The following is a 17293-nucleotide window of genomic DNA, read 5'->3' as shown; positions in this document are numbered from 1 at the left end:
AAAAACAAATTCCAATTGGATGAGTTTAATTCGGTATGGAATTATTACGGACAAGAATTCAAATAGGGTACTTTTGCACTTCATCTAAGAATTTATTCAAATTGAGTCTAAAATTACATGTTACTTATATAATTAAAAACTATAAAGTAATTTAGTTTTAAAAAATATTAAATAATTAATATATTTATAATTAAAATAAATTTATTTTATCTTCGGTTTTTTATTATATTATATTTAATATATTAATTTTTTAAATAAAACCAAATAATTTTAGTGAAAAAAATATAATTTGAATTCCATTTATTTTATTACATATTGATATGTAAAATTTAATTAAAAATATAAAATATATAATAAAACCATAATATTATTAAAATTAAAAATATATCTAAAAATTATTTTGAAGTTCTTATGACTATATAATATTTTGCGTTAATTCTCTAACTACTGTAGTGAAAAAAAAAAAAGATTTTCTTAACTTCAATTGCAATAATCCCAGTCAGACTCCTTGAATAAATGAGTTAACCAAAAAGTAAAATGTCTTAAATGCTAGAAAGATAAGGCAATGAATCATTGATTCAGAATCATGTGGATAGGTTTGAGGTATTTTCAGCTTTAGCTCTCCTGGGGGAATTGTATTGCATACGGCTTCAACTTAAAAACTCTGTTAACGGGTAATTTATTAAGCCTTGTACTGTGTCTGAAAGTCATTGAGATGACTCTTGTGAAGGCTCCTCCCACACTTCTTCCTTGTAGGTATAGCTTTTATAAGAACAACTGATGAGCCATTCTTTTTCAATTTCTTGGGTGATCTGGAAAAACGAATGCAAAGCGTAAAACAATTTAAATTCAAGCAGCACCCAATACTGAGAAAAAAAAAAAAAAGTAAGCAAAGGACAACAATATAGCTTGTAAGTTGAAAGTATAGTTGCCTTCTTTTAGGAACTTGGAACTGATCATCCGGTGAATCTTTACAAACTTCTTTTTCCTCACCCTGTAGTTTCCCATCCTACATAAACAAAAACTCATCAGCATATAAATTTGCAGAAAACACACTCAATGCTTCTCTTTCCCCCCTCCTTACAATACCATAAATAGGCAAGCTATGAATGCCAGCTTTAGTAGTGAAAGGTACTCAACTTCTAGATGCAAATGACAAATATTTACGGATTTTTGCTTATGCTTTGATTCAGTTTAAGTTCACAGCCAAATAACAGAAGTATTTTATTATGTCCTCGGCAACAAAAACTTTGCTAATATTTGGTCCAACAAAAGACCCTCTTTTCTCTGAAAAATAAAATAGGGAAGCTTCTGAACAATCATAAAAATAAAATTAAAAAGGTAATTCTATCTTGTGGAAAAGAAAGAAAGAAATGAGAAGGGAGGAAAAAAAGAAAAGAAATATGGAATATAACTTGCATACAGTTTAGTTATAATAAACTTATTTTTTAAAAAAATTAAATAAAATGGGCACATACTTCGAGTTACAAGAATAGTTCACCTGATGATGGTACTGTAAAAAATTTATGGGGATGGTAGCAGCTTGTCAGTTTTTGGATGAGGCAAGCACTATTTTTAAAAGCCAAATCCAAACAGAAGAACAAGCTGCTTCTCCAAACTGCATATACATTTTACATTTTTTGAACTACTTCATGCAGATAACATTTTTATAGCCACAGTAATGTCAAGCAACCAATATAAGAACTTCAAAGACTACTACTAAAAAGCAGAAGGTGAGTTAAAGTAGTCACATGTCACAAACCACTTATCCCATTAAAAAGTCTGGGAACTTACCAAATTTTTTTTATCTATCAAAGATTAGAAATATCATACTCTCAATGTTTGTTTGCTTTATAGGCAAGAAGGTCAGCAGTGCAAAATAAAGAAACTAAACACTGTAAATGCCAAGAATTTTATAAAATAAAGCAAACTCAGTAAATGCAATCCAATTTATTTCAAATGCATGGTTGCTGCAATAAGCAAAAACATCAAATTACTCTGTGGTTGCTGCATATTAACACACGTATTGTAGCCAGTTAATCACATCATGAGCTCAATTTTGACAATCAGTAGAATAATATTAGCTTACACTTGTTATTAGTTTAGGACATCACAATAATTAACAATAAGACAAACAGTTTTCCCATCAATCACATAATATATGTGGTTCATATACCAACTATTTAAGTAGAATGCCACATAATCTTCATAATCATAATTGCTAATAACATTAACACAATCAACTTCCAGAAATGAAGTAAACCAATTTAATTCTAGACTTTCAACCTTTCAAGACTAAATGCAGGAATAAAGTTGGAATTTTTTAAGAGATGCCAAATGTAACAAATTGAAGAACAAAAGACTCATCCAAAATGGTTTTGTATTGGAAACACATCTGCAAAAACTTGAAGTATAGGAATATACCAGCTCTAAACTTAATAGACAAAATGCAACTAATAAATTGGCAATTGTTGATCATCATAGTTTATAAGTAGATTGGTATATTCCTATCTCGTGGAGAAAACAAAAGGGAGCACAATTTTTCCAAGCTTCAGTACTACTTAAGGTTTAAAGAACTGAGTCAGAAGCAGCAGAAGCTACCAAGAACATTTCTAAAGCCACAGGCAGCTGCCAAATGATTATTTCTCGACAGCAAAACAATCGAACATTTTGGATTACTCATTACATTATTGATTTCCCCCCTCTCTGCAAAGTACTTTCCTTTCAGCTGGCTTGAGTATTTAGCAAGAATTGATCTAGTAGAGGATGTTAAGTTTTGAATTGGTACTAATCAATCCAGCCAGTCAAATCATTCAGGTGACCAATACATCTGAGAAGGGGAGCTAATTAGCTCTTCTCTAACACATGATTAACAGGTTATTTGATATTCTCTTGCAATAATCTGACTAACCATAAATAGTTTGACTGTCATTTTCCCAAAAATTCTGGCATGCTAATGCCTGAAGTCACTAGATCAGTGTATCATATACATGCAATACCAATAGTCCAAATGCTGAGATCTGATAAACTCACAACACAGAAAATAACCCAAAACAGAATGCAGCTAAAAATAACTCCGCAGGCTAAAAAGTTGCTCCTCAGTAACGATATTCTATGTGAAACAAGTAGCAAAAATCATATAAGCACTTGCAAATATAAAAGTACATGCTAAAATAGCAAAACTTTCCGCTAAGAAAAGCATATCAAACATTTGAACTTACATCATTAGACGGCGATACAAAGTCCCCTCCATTGGAGTCCTTCGATAACCCGAACTCGGTTTTGGAAGTTTTAACTTTCTTCTTCGAACCCACATCTCCATTTCCAGATTCTAAGTGATTTCCCTTCCTTTTCTTGGTGCCAACAGTCCAAGATTTTCCCTTCTTGTCTCGAACTTTCCATATATTCTTCCTTCTAAACACCAACTTGTCAAACTTCCAAACCTCAAAGCTCGTATCGATAACCGTCACTTCACTTCTCGAGTACCCTTTTAGCTCTCTATCACTACCACCACCGCCTCCACCGCTGGTTTTCTCCTTCTCCTCCTCCCCATGGTCATCCCAATTCGCATTTGCCCCAATATTCGAATTATTATCAGAGTGCAACGACACCGTTGCGGCCTGGACAGATTCGTCTTTTCCTATGGAGTCGATGTCATTGGCTGAAGTCGGAGTAGACACGTCGCAAAACTTAGGGTTTGCTTGTTTCCTTGCACTCTTTTTCCCGGAAAATCTCGAATTCTTGTCGGTGAGTTCGCCCATGTTGAAAAGGTCGCACAGAACATTGGTCATTGCACCCAACCATTCTTTATCTCCACTCTCGCTTGACGTCTCCGCGGCGTGGCTACGATCAGAATTGACTCGTTTACTATGTGACTGGCTCGACTCTGAGTTGGAGTTTGAGGTATTAGAGGGATTGGGAAGTGGAGAATCGGAAAAGGAATTCTGGTGATTGGTGAGGAAGTGGTCGAGGTCGACGTCGTCAGCTGCCGGGAAGCCTTTGTTGGAACGGAGCCGGTCCAGCCATTTTGAACCGGACTTGCCAGTCGGGAACGAACAGAGCATTGGGTGAGGTGGAGTAAAATGATTGGATGGTGAAATGAATCGGAGAATTTCCTTTTCCCTTTTCGAGTTTGCTACTCCACTCCACCGCAGAGGAAGCGCAGTCACCTCACCCCTCACTAGCAGATGAAGAGGCGAGTTCTACACTGAGCAGGAGTGCGCTATACGCATAAGTTCGTCAGTTAGCACGTGGCACTCTGTCAGCTATTCTGTGACTTATTTTAAAAAAATAAAATTCAATGATTATTCCTTCTACTGTCATTTCGAATTTTTTTCCATCTTTTTTCAAGAACTCAAATGTTGCTAGAATCTTTTTTCATCTTCGCCTTAATTATAATATTACAGATTTCTTCTTCAGCTAATTCAATTCTTATTTCTCCAATTCTCCTTCATCCTTGGTCCAATCTGAACTAGCTTTTCGGTTTTGAATTTCTTCTTTGTAGTTTTGTCAATTTTTTAGGAGGCTAATATGACATAGATGCTAGTTTGGAGTTTTAAATTTGCTATTAAATTGCATGTTATAGTCTAATATGCATTGAGCTAATAACTAGTTTCTGATGAAGTTGAGATTCAGAACTAATAACTAGTTTCTGATCAAATTAAAATTCGGAAACCCTTTAACTTAAGCGAAATGATTCAAAGAGAGTCAATTAACCTAAATTGATCCAAAAATATAATAAATGAGAGTAGTAACGAAGGGAATATTATATTTAGAAAGATTAAAATTTCAAGACTGCAAAATGCAATATTGGAGAAATAAGAAAAAATTGTTTAGTTTTGACAGAAATATATATGTTTGCAGTCGTATAGATACGTCTACAATTTATCACTTTTAATAAGATAAATATATTTTTATAAGTTTATAGGATTTTCATTAATGATGGACAGTTGATTAATAAATATTGAGCCGACTGAATTTATACTATGTCTAACATATATGTTGCATCCATATTATTATATATAGAGATGAGAAAAAAAATTGGACCTCCAGTGATTGTATAACAAGGTCAAGAATGTTAATATCCGACATATTTTCTACTGGTTTTGCTTAATAGAATTTGGTCGAATAGAAAAGAAATTTCTTGAAAGGCGGCCAAAGAATTGGGGACAAGTGTTCAAATGTTAGCGAAGCTTATACCACATATGTTACCAGTTTCCATAATTTGGGAATTGGAGTTGGGATGGCTAAACACCTTGGAAGAGGTATGTGCACATTTCCTTGTATGGGTTTTTGATAGCTGTTAAATTGAATTAGTATTTCTGATATGTTTTCACATTCAGAACCAAAATAAATAACAAATAGAGGATAACTGTGGACGTAATTCTCCAAATCGACTTGCATTTTGTTCATTATTGCCACACTGCTGCCATTCTGCTCAAGCTCCTCCTTTTGTAGAATAGGATTTTTTGCAAACACCTTACGTTCAATGATGGCAGCCATTTGAATTTAAACATGTCTTCCATGTTTCATAAAATATTACGAAATTTCATATTTTCTTCTAATTGAGCCTTACAATATACAAGATTAATACAAGATTCATGATCGTGGAACGTATTCCATTTGCCTTGAAAGCAACCGTCAAGTACAAAATCTTATTCCAAACGTGTAAAACAAGAGGTTGCCTAGAGAATCATACGGGAGAGCTCTGTCTTCGCATTCTAAGAAAGAAGACAGCAGAGGAGCTTAGCTATGGCATTATTCGTTCTCCATCAATCTTTTCTATTTTTCCATTTTAAGCCTCCATTTTTCTTTCCTTATGCACACTTCCTTTCCTCCCTACTGTTCGGTTTTCTAACTTATTCATCTAAGCATCAACATGATCACATGAAAACAAAACCCTTAACCCTTTCTATTCCCACCTCTCATGTCCCAATCATCTTCTCACTCACGCAAGAATTAAGTCTTGTGATATTTCTTCATGGGTTTTGATGTTTCTTTCTTTCTCCGTCATCCCTTCAGCGTCAAGATTACAACTTTGGATTTTTATGTGAATAACCCATTTTTCTTTTTCTTTTCCTTGGCTTTATATAGAAATACAGGCATTTTTATAAAGAAAATATAAATACATAGTTGCGTGATCTTGATTGAGGCTTAGTATGGGATTTTGGGGAAGCCTTCAACGGTTGGAGTTTCTACATAGATGATGGTGTTTCTGAGTCTTTTGTGTGTAGCTTTTCTTGTTGGTTTAGTAATTGGATGGGCATGGAAGCCCAAGTGGGTAACCATTCGAGGAGACAAATTAACTTGTCTTGTATTAGAATCCTTGGATTTAACGCTGCCGTCATCTACACCCAAGGTTTCTGCATCGGCTTCATGCTCTAACTCATTCATGGTCTGTTCACAGACTGATGAACCGTGGCTGGCTCATAAGCCTGCAGCCAAGAAATCAATATCACTATCCATTTCAGAATATCAAAATTGCAGGTACCTGGACTTGTCTGGTAATTACTTTACTTAATAAAAAATGCTCATAAGCATAAAAATTATGTTCAGAAGTACTTGCTTCAATCTTCCATGAATATTTGAAATTTGAACTTCAAATCTCTGTTTTGAAATATTGAATAATCACTTATTTGGGTTTAATTTTTAACTGGGACCCTTTGTCTGGGGGATGATAAAACGTGCATTGTGATAATCAGCACAACAGATTATGTACTAGCCTAGTATGCTTGATGCAACTGGAGATCATTTAATCAACACTTGATTGTTCTTGTCTAGCACATCACAGCAGAATGAAGAACAATCTAATGTTGCCAATCTTGTGATGGAGAAGGATTTAAAACATCTATGCCAGCTTATTGAGATGAAAGATGGAGGTCCTACATGGATACAAATGATGGATCACTCCATCCCTGGCATGAGATATCAAGCATGGAGGAGACATCCCAAGGTAAAATTTCTTTTTGCCCTATTCTTGTTTAAAACGTAGCTCATTGGTACGAGAGTCGTATCTAGGGCTAAGAAGTCTAGAGTTGGAACCCTCACTTGGAGCCAATTGTACCAAAAAAAAAAAGCATAGCTGAATGAGTACTCCAAGTCAAGGTAGGTCTTTGGATTGTGTTTGATATATGCCATTTTGTTAATTAGATTTTGTTTTTCAACTGATTGTTAGACTGGTCCACCTCAATATCATGCTAGAACTGTGTTTGAGGATGCAACACCAGAGATGGTGCGAGACTTTTTCTGGGATGATGAATTCCGGGGAACTTGGGATGCTATGCTTGCATATTCTGCAATAATAGATGAGTGTCTCATTACTGGGACTATGATTGTGCAATGGATTAGAAAAGTGAGATATTTCCATTCCATCTTCTGTAATTAATTTATAGCTTGTATTTGGTTTTATATTCTTATCTGCTTCCTATACTTTGTGCTGCAGTTTCCATTTTTCTGCAGTGACAGAGAATACATAATAGGTCGACGAATATGGGAGTTGGATGGATCTTATTACTGTGTGACAAAGGTAATTGTTATATGGTTCAGCTTTTGGTTTTCAATTTAAGTAACCACATACTCATGCTACAACATTTCAGGGAGTACCCTGTTCATCTGTTTCCAGGCGAACTAAACCCAGACGAGTAGACCTGTACTACTCAAGTTGGTGTGTTCGAGCAGGTGGACTACATCATCTAAACATCATGCATAGATTAACATGGCAGTTAATTGTTCGTCTGATTTTTGCTACCCTATGTAGCTCTACTCTTAAGTATTGTGATCACTAACTTATTTTACCTTCACTACACTTGGCAGTGGAATCAAGAATGGGGGATGGCTTGAGTGCCTGTGAGGTATTACTTTTTCATCATGAAGAAATGGGTATACCATGGGAAATTGCAAAGCTCGGAGCAAGGCATGGGATGTGGGGAACGGTCAAGAAGTTCGAGCCTGGCTTACGTGCGTACCAGAAAGCAAGAGCATCTGGTGTTCCACTTTCTCGCCCTGCATTAATGGCTCAAATCACTACCAAAATAAATCCAGGGTTCCCAAGATCCTTGGGAGTCGATGATAATTCATCAGAAACTGAGGCACCACCAAATTCAACCAACAGAAGTTCTGGTAGTAAGATACCAAAGTTGTTAATTTTCGGTGGGATGTTTATGCTTGCTTGCAGCATTGAAAGGGGGATTTTAACTATGGCATTTATATCTGGTGTGGCAAGAAAGTTTGCAAATTTAAGACAAAGCTTGTAAATTTGGTATTGAAGACTTGTTTCTCTTTTTTCTTTTTGTCAAACACTTGAGGGATGCTCCTTTTTTCCAAGTGTCACCACTTTGTCCTAATGACAATATATTTGAACCAGTTCTCTCCAGTTCCGATTGGATTAGCTCAAGTTTTGATTAAATGTAACGGTTGAAATATTTTAAAAAAATTTATAATTTTATATATATAAAAAAAAACACTTGATTTGGTAAGAAATCAAATCATATATATATATTTTTTCATGTTTTAGGATTTTCCTCAAGAAATAATGAGATAAATACTCATAGACGACCTAAACCATCCAGCTCCAAAGTACAATAAGCAAAATAAACAAATATTAGATGGCTTATCCTTCCTCTAAATAATCAAATAAAGAAGAAATGAAGAAATGGCAAAGGCACCACCATCCATCAATGGCCGATGAATGTTTCAAAACAGAAAAGGCCATCAAATTGAGGTGCTAACTTTGGCAACTCAGTATTAGTTTTCACTTGTTCCTTCACTTTTCTCACCATATTTGCTATAGCAGCAGCTTGGATTCCATTCCCAACCTCCTTTGCAAGTTCAAAATTTACAACTTCATCTTAAAATTACATGATAAACTATCTATATATAAAGAATGAAGTAATTATTAATTAATTAATTACCTGAGCTCTGGAATGGGATTTTTCCAAGAAATAAATCCCAGCTGCTGCAACAACAGTTGGTACTGCCACAGACAGAAACCCCATTACTATCTTAAGCTTTGATTCAAGAGTTTTAAGTGCATTTATACTACTTCTGTTTAACCGATAAAGTCTTTTTTTTTACTCCACCGTTACTGTTCATCCTGATAGTTGGAAAATATTTATTATGACTATTGGATGATGAAAGCAAGTAAAGCAGAGGAAATGCTTGGCGTAGAGGCAAAATGGATAAAATACATGATCTAATCCCATGAGTATGAATATGATGGTCCTAAAGGAGAAAGAAGACACGTAGGCGACGAGTGCGCCCACCACACGTTGTTGCTAAAATTCATATCCAACTCTTTATGCTTTCATACTCTTGGATATCATATGCAGACAAGACTTGCAATATATATTTTCCTTTCATTTTTAATAATAATAATAACAATCATTTTCAATAAAGATAATTAAAATTTTCAGTTGCTCTTAATTAGAATTTAATTTCTTAAATTTAATTGGACTTATCTCCAAAATTATTTTATAGTTTTTGCTTTTAAAGTCCAGTATTAATGTTTTAATTGACTTGTTATTTCATATAAAATTGCTATTGTTGTAATATACAAGTTTTCCCCTATAGACATTAAAGTTTTACAAAATAAAAAATTTTATTTATAAAAAAATGATTTATATATATATAGATAGATTATAAGTGAATCAAATACTGCATTTTTAAATTTGTATTCATATTGATATTTAAATGAGAATATTGTAACGTGAAGTATTAATTATAGAACACTTTTGCAAACACATTTTCTATAAGAAAGTAAAATAGATAAAAGTTGTTCATAAAAATTACAGAAAATATAAAATTAAAAGTTATTCATACGTTGTTTTTCTTAGCAAGTTTTTGTTTTTTAAATCTTCCAATTTCAATCCTCATATAAACAACCTATTTCTGGCCAGACACGAGCATGCAACCAACAGAAGCGGCTACTGCTTACTACTTGGTGGAAATGAAAACTGCAGCGCGGAAGAATGGCGAAAGCCTAACAACTGCAACTCCAAACTCTAGCAACAATGCATATGAACCATAAAAGTTTAATGATTTTCTCTTATCATATATCGAGGACAATATGTTAAAATTCGAACACAATAAAACAAACTAGATTGAAAAATACCATTTAAAGCTGACAGTTATCCAACACCCATTACGATATAAAAATAAAAATCCACACTAGAACATGCACTTGAATGAATAGAGTAGTTCAATTGGGAAAGAACAACTAAATGAAGGATGGATGCAGTATGTTCCATAAAGTGACTATAATGATCAAAGCCCAACAGCAGACGCCTAGTTCTAGGTTTTTCATCAAGACATTTCTAAATTTTAAGTAACAAACGCATGCAATTCTGCTCAAACTTCCTCATTAAGTCCATCTTACAGGCCATGCAGAGTTCTCACCGGAATTCTAAATTATTCAGCCCCCCTTCAAATCCCTCTCCTTCAATTGGCTCACAATCAGTCATTTACCATTGGGAGATCCTGAAATGGACCTTGACCTTGACCTCGACCTCGATCTGGACCTTGCTCTGCATATTCAAAGGTCACAAATGAACTAAGAACCAACAGACAGGAGCAAATTGAAGAGAAAAGAGCGACCTCTAAGCTCTGAATACCTGGATGATTTAACAGGTGATGCTGACCTAGACTTGGACACTGATCTTGATGGAGATCGTTCCAATGATTTGCTGTATTAGAAGATGAAGCACTTAGGTAAATGATGTTGCAGCGTATTCAGACCAAATGAATGTGAAATTCATAAAGGTCGCATTTGAATTCACAAATTTTGGTTTGATATACATGAAAAATATCTGATTTACCTAATAATTTTTTTTTCAAATTTTAGATCTAAAATTAAAGTGAATATTCAACAGAACTTTTTGACAGTTTGAATTTGAATTTCAAGTAACATATAACTTTTAGTTATTTAGGATTTGATTGAAGTCCAGATTTAAAAAAAAAAAAAAAAAATCCTCCTACACGAAGTATTTTATCCAAATCCATTTGCAAATGAATTCCATACCTTTACTAGGTTAGAATTCAATTGTAAATTCTATCAGTTCCTATGGAATTTGGCTCAAGCTTAAAGATGCAGCCAAGTAAAAGAAGATTTAGGAATTAGTTTGATTTATTTTCCTTAATTGAGAAGTATAAGATCTTCTCAAATTGTTTATTCAATTTCTATCAGGAAGGTTAGGTTCCAATTATTTAGGAAATGGTTTATACTTTGGTATTTTAATTATTCAAATTTTAGGAAATGTTAGGTTCCAATTATATGTGAATCCCATAAAATGTGAAAGAATTAATTTCAAAAAATAAGAACTTAAAAAACACATAAAAGAGATGCATAAATATAAACACAAGCACACCTTCGGTTCCTTCTTGGGCTCCTGCTTCTGCTGCGGCTTCTACTACGGCTCCTTGATGGAGTACCCTCATACCTCTTCACCTGTAATTTCAAAGATAGAGATATATAAAAATAAAATAAAAGAACAATTCAGAACACACTTCCATTTGAAGCCTCAAACATTAATAATTTCTCACATATGTCCAAATCATCTTCAAGTTGATAGCAACTTATGTTTGTTTCTCCAAAAAGCATGCCAAATTTCTCCTTGAAGCAAATATTTCCAGTAGTCCAGAATAGTGTTAAATTATAGATTGAATAGTTACCCGAATATAAGCTCTAGCCCAAGGATTCCTAAACTCACTGTCGTCCAGCTTCCGAATCTGCAAATAAGAAGCTCAAATTTCAGTTAACAGAGAACAAAATTAAAATCAATCCAACTAGGAGCCTGCATAAAAGAATCTCAAGTAAGTTTTCAGTTAACGGAGAAGCAAAATGAATATCAACTCAACTAGGAGCCTCCATATAGGCACCCAGTCCCATCAACTCCAGTTTAAGTGAGAGGTTTGGAGGAAGAATCAACTTACAGAGTATTTCATGTCTTCATAATTAGTATAATCAACAATGCCAAAAGTCCCTAAATAAACAGAATAAACCGTGTCATTTTGATAGGAATATCAATATGCAAAGCTTGTAGAGCTCCTTGAATATGAGCATATTTATGAATAGTTACTCTAGTAAAAGGAATACCATCACTGTCTCGAGATACTTCGGCAAAGCACACTTCACCCGCTTTTCGCATATGATCCTGAATATCAATTTACTGATCAGGTAAGAAGTAAAATATATTTACAGAAAAAAAATAAAAATAAAAAACACAATATTCTAGATGGTAGATGATCAAAGTTCTCAAACCTTCAAATCTTGCCAGGAAGCAGAAGATGGGAGTCCACGAACAATAACTGTTTATCAAATATGCACAAGTTCGGGATCAGAATAAGACTACAAGTAACTGTATGCAAATACAGACAAGCATGTTTGCACAGCATTGTCCAAATATAGTTCTGAGCCTTCTAGCAAGAAAGTAAAATTCCCACACACAAACCTCGAAATTCAGAATGGCGTGAGATGCCATATCGACCCCCACCTCCACCACTGTAGCTACCACGACGATCACTTGAAGATTGCCCTCTACCCCCATGGGCCAGCTCGACCTGGGTGAACAATGATGAGAAACCAACATTGAAAACCAGATAGAAAAATATATAAAAAGTTGGTAGTTCTTAGTACTCTCAAACGACAGCCATCAAAATTATAACCGTCACGGCCCCTGATTGCATCTTCTGCATCCCGAGCATTTTCAAACTGCAAAACAAACAAATATCAGTCAAAAATATATGCTATTATGCTTTCTTCTCCCATCCCTTCTTAGAAATAAAACGGAAGGAAGCTTTTATGCTTGTATGCACAATCAAAAGAAGTTTTACCTCCACAAAACAATAACAGGGAGGACGAGGTGGAATCTTCAGCTCAATATCCAGTATGCGGCCATACTAAAGAAAAGTGACATTCATAAAGATTAGTGATACCAGCATAACCATTGAAACAGTCATTAAGCTATGCAAAACCAAGTGAAATAATTTTCCACGTTAACAAATATTGTTACAGCTTGACTCATATCCAGAAATTTTTAAATTGCAATTATTGAGACACGAACCAGCTGCCAACTATTAAAAGGAAAGGAATCTACAAATCAAAAAAATTCTCCGTCCACCAGGAGTAGTAGATGCATGTTAGTAAAGAAAGTATGAAGCTTCTAACAGTAGAACTATCTTTGATGTTTAAAAAGGGCAGAAGTGAGAAGATAACAAAAGGATATTGATATTCAAAGATTTGATTCCATATTCATACATACTTCATTGTGGGTAAGAAATTAATATTATTATTACTCAAGCGCAAAATGAGAAAGCAATACCCATATAATTCATAAAATAAAGCTTATTATCCGTATAAAATCAATTATATGAAATTTATCAGAATGAATGAACCTTATTATTTGTCTAACATCAATTAAATACTGCAAAATAAAGCATTTGAATCAAACCTTGTAAAATAGATCTTCAACTTCCCCTTCTCTTATATCTGATGGCAAGTTGCCAACATAGATTGTCCGAGAAAAGCGGCCACTCATTTGCGCTACCAAAGGATATGCAAAGCTTCAACTGCAAAGAGCAAATCAACCACATAAATAGAGAAACACTCCCTCATTTTTTTCAGAAATATAGTAACTCCGTCCACTCCTGCTCAGCTCATCATCAGCACTCTGACGATAACAAAAATAGCAAAACCAAAAACTATGAAGCAAACCAAGTGAGCAATCCTCCATGTGAGCGGTGCTCCAAAAGCTCCATTGCTCATTTGCTCCAATATGCTCCAAAGCTATAATAAATTTGAAATTTATTTTGATCTCCTCATCCTCCCATGAATTTTTTGCAGGCGTATAGTTCTTCTGAGAGTGAGCAAGAATCTCCATTTATAAAAAATAATACCCATAAGTCCACCCTGATTCTCCCACTCCCTCTCTATATCCCTATGTATGATTGCAAAGCTCAAATTTGTCCAAGCGCTTGTCATCTATCATAAAGAAAGCATTTGTGTCATGAAATCAGGTAAGCTTGACATATATTTATGCATTCACCTTGCTCAGTTCTCTTTTTCAACAAATTGAAGAAAAAAAAATTCTGGAAATACATATAGCATTCCCAGTCCCATTAATTATTGTTAAACAATGAAACTCCAAAAGAAAACATCTTCAGGGAGAGAAGTGGGTGTTCCTGAAGTGGGTGTATGTTACTTAGTCAACCTCTCAATTAAACTTTTCTTTTAGTAATAGAGCGGAGCTTTATTGACAAGCAACAAAATCAATAAGTGAATCAACAAAACTTCGCCCTGCAGTGTGCAAAATATAAAGGACAGCTACAAGTTGCATAGTCATCATTGGCAGATATCCCACTGTTCCAAGCTAAAATTCAAAAATCCCAAACTGATATACTACCAACAAGAAAACACAGAAAAGGTAAACAATAACAATCAGTTGCCGATTAAAAGAAAAATCAGCACAAAACAACCATTCATTCAAAAGTATGGTATATGTTACTTCAACATTTAGCACTACCAGACAGCCAGACAAAGAAATGGCAAATAGAACAAATAATAAAACCCAGTAATTGTCAAGAAACTCCATAACTATTGCCATCTCAGCTAAGCCAAAAGGGGAATAGATGGCAGTACCCGATTCTTAACGATTGAAAAAATAAATAATTCACATCTCAAAACCCTAAGATACATAGTGCAGAGAGAGAGAGAGAGAGAGAGAGAGAGAGAGAAGGAGGAGGGAGGGAGGAGCTTTCTCGACATTGTACCGAAAGAGCTGATGATGGCTAGAAACGGAGTGGGATAGAGCGAGCGGTCGAATCGAGTCCACAGGCTTCGTTCAGCGAACCGAGAAGCTTGGTTGACGCAGCTCAGCTTCTCGAGAGTTTAGGGTTTCTTTTTCGTGGCTTCTGTCAAGACCTTGGGCCAAACATCACATGGGTTCTGGCTCTGGACACGCCCTCCGGCTTATATAAAATCACAACCGTAAATCTCTACCATCTAATCAGGTTTATAATCGACTAAAAATATTTATAATTTTACATCGAAATTAATTTCATAAAAATTATTTTCAAACAAATTTTTACATTTTCAATAAATTTTGAATGTTATAAACTCAATAATTTAACTATTTGTATTTAAATTAAAGATTTTATATTTTAAATTTTCATATTTTACGTACAGATTTAATCTGATAGTAAATATATCTGAATAAATAAAAAATTTCAAATTTTTTTTTTAATTTTTATTTTTTATTTTAAAAAATAAAATAATGGTACAATTTTATTTTTAAATCAATGATGAAATAAAATATTTTAGTTAGGCAATTTGCTTATATTGAAATTGACAAATTTTAAATAAAAAAACATCTCAGATTGGGGATGATAATAAAATAAAATCAAAATATCAATGTAAATTTAGTAAATTATATCATTTTTCTCTCAATTTTGAGAATGATTTAATATTTATCACCAAAATCTCTCTCGATTTTATTTTTTGTTTTAGCAAAATCTCCCTTGTAATAACAGGTTTTCATGTTAAAAATAATGAAATTATTTTTTTCTCCACTTCTTTTCTTACTATCTTATTTTTATAATTAAATTAATAAAAATATTACATTATATTTATCAAAAAAAATAATATCATTAATTATTAATTTATTATTAAAATAAAATACTATAAATTTCATAATAATTTATTATTAATTTGCAAAATTACTGAAATTATCAATACTTATTTATTTATGTATTATTTTAATTAATATTTTAAAGAAAATAATATTAATTTTTTAATAAATTAATATTAATAATTTTAATAAAAATATGACATAAATAACTAAATATTACAAAACAAGAGCCAGAAATAAAAAGTAATATTTTTTTTTAACCTGCAAACCTTAAGAGGGACTTCTGCTGAAGTAAAATTAAAATTGAGGAATATTTTATGAAAGTTAAGTGGCTAATATAAAATTAGCTTAAAAATTGAGGGTGATGCCATGTCTCCGTCACTCGGTCCGCGGTCCAACTCTCGTAGTAGTCAACTCGTAATCCATCAGAGTTTACTATGCAAATTTTAGCATGCGATTTAGAACGTAAGACTATGTTCTAATAGGCCAGACAGATCGAGACTCGAATTCAACTCTCGTAAGAGTCAACTCGTAATCCACCAGAATTTACTATGCAAGTCTTAGCATGCAATTCAGAATGTAAGACTAAATTCTAATAGGCCGGACAGACCAAAACTCGAATCCAATAAAAAGGATTAGTTCACTTGATTTGATGGACCATTAGAAAATGAATCCATCTACATTCAAGATCCTATAACACAAGCGTCAAAAAAAAGTAAATAGTCATTTGACGATGAAAAAATGAAGAAATACGTCTATACATACGGTTCTGTATGATAACATATAACACTATAATACAAAAACAGGTATATGTCACTAGAAAATAAATATAAAAAAAAAAAATGTAACCATTCAAACTAAATTCATTTATACATACTAAAATTCTACTCTTATTTGAATTTCAAATTATCGGGAAACAAATGATATAATCATTAAATCCATGAAATACTTTAAAATATTGCAAATAAATAAATGTTATTTTAATATTAATCATATTCAATAAAATGTAGTGTACGAAAATTTTAAGAGTACATTAATTAATTATACATGTGATAAAAGTATTATTGAATGTATAAATAGATAGAATTGTTATAAGTTTGATATTATATAAAAACCTAACGAGTCTTAAATTAAATGAAATTAATAAACAAGTTATTACTTTAAAATATTAAATCAACTTTGAATATATATTTTCAATTGTTTATATTTATATTATTTATTGACACAAATATTATTTTGTATTTACTTTTATTTCTATTTACGGATTAAAAAAATTAATTTGTATAAAAAATTATATATGTATTATTAATATCAATATAAATATTAAAAAAAATTGTATATATATATTTTTTTAAATGAGAATTGGGAATTGAAAATTAAAGATTGAAGAGTAAAATTTAATATCTTTTAAATTTATTCAGATACACTTATTGTCAGTGTGATGGTCAACATAAACTTTTTAATTTTTAATTTTTTTAAAAAATAAATAATAAAATTCACCTATTTTCTATCAACAAAATATATTAATATTTAATTTATGTTTTTACTATTAATTTGTTAGGAATTATGGTTAATGAATTTTTTTTTATTAAATTTAACCATAGGGCTTTGTTCAAGTTTATAAAAATACTAAGTTTTATTTGTTTAATTAATTATTTTCTTTAACTTATGGAGAA

The 17293-nt window shown here is 32.8% G+C and overlaps 3 protein-coding genes across 10 annotated transcripts; 1 reads left to right on the top strand and 2 right to left on the bottom strand.

The window, feature by feature from the left end:
- Positions 1 to 453: 453 nt before the first annotated feature.
- Positions 454 to 4231, bottom strand: LOC110628759. The gene is made up of 3 exons (XM_021775561.2): positions 3222 to 4231; positions 933 to 1009; positions 454 to 812 (listed from the first exon to the last, which is right to left on the bottom strand). The coding sequence occupies exons 1-3, from the start codon at positions 4062 to 4064 to the stop codon at positions 683 to 685; spliced, it is 1050 nt and encodes a 349-aa protein (XP_021631253.1). The 5' UTR covers positions 4065 to 4231; the 3' UTR covers positions 454 to 682.
- Positions 4232 to 5077: 846 nt separating this feature from the next.
- Positions 5078 to 8371, top strand: LOC110617309. 2 transcript variants are annotated; one of them, XM_043954719.1, is made up of 7 exons: positions 5078 to 5264; positions 6407 to 6486; positions 6781 to 6952; positions 7175 to 7351; positions 7442 to 7525; positions 7596 to 7677; positions 7813 to 8371. In XM_043954719.1, the coding sequence occupies exons 1-7, from the start codon at positions 5181 to 5183 to the stop codon at positions 8250 to 8252; spliced, it is 1119 nt and encodes a 372-aa protein (XP_043810654.1). In that variant the 5' UTR covers positions 5078 to 5180; the 3' UTR covers positions 8253 to 8371. The 2 variants fall into 2 exon arrangements, with proteins under 2 accessions (XP_043810654.1, XP_021615723.1); XM_021760031.2 differs by lacking the exon at positions 5078 to 5264 and having other exon boundaries at positions 5275 to 6486.
- A 204-nt stretch (positions 8372 to 8575) lies between these two features.
- LOC110625847 (serine/arginine-rich splicing factor SR34A) lies at positions 8576 to 14941 on the bottom strand. Of its 7 annotated transcripts, none has more exons than XR_006350166.1 (13): positions 13443 to 13560; positions 12826 to 12891; positions 12629 to 12703; positions 12444 to 12552; positions 12254 to 12300; positions 12089 to 12146; positions 11926 to 11975; positions 11665 to 11721; positions 11361 to 11440; positions 10608 to 10679; positions 10393 to 10520; positions 8910 to 8971; positions 8576 to 8839 (listed from the first exon to the last, which is right to left on the bottom strand). XR_006350166.1 is itself a non-coding variant. In XM_021771524.2 (13 exons), exons 3-13 carry the CDS (start codon positions 13527 to 13529, stop codon positions 10454 to 10456), a joined length of 768 nt encoding a protein of 255 aa, XP_021627216.1. In that variant the 5' UTR covers positions 13530 to 13560; positions 13706 to 13972; positions 14761 to 14941; the 3' UTR covers positions 10067 to 10453. The 7 variants fall into 7 exon arrangements, 3 of the variants coding, with proteins under 3 accessions (XP_021627216.1, XP_021627224.1, XP_021627208.1); XR_006350164.1 differs by having other exon boundaries at positions 8576 to 8816; XR_006350165.1 differs by having other exon boundaries at positions 8576 to 8813.
- Between the last annotated feature and the right edge of the window lie 2352 nt (positions 14942 to 17293).

This window comes from Manihot esculenta, chromosome 1 (genome assembly GCF_001659605.2).
Source record: "Manihot esculenta cultivar AM560-2 chromosome 1, M.esculenta_v8, whole genome shotgun sequence".
Lineage (NCBI taxonomy): Eukaryota > Viridiplantae > Streptophyta > Magnoliopsida > Malpighiales > Euphorbiaceae > Manihot > Manihot esculenta.
The sequence above is the reverse complement of the archived record's forward strand: the minus strand, read 5'-3'. Positions and strand labels throughout refer to the sequence as shown.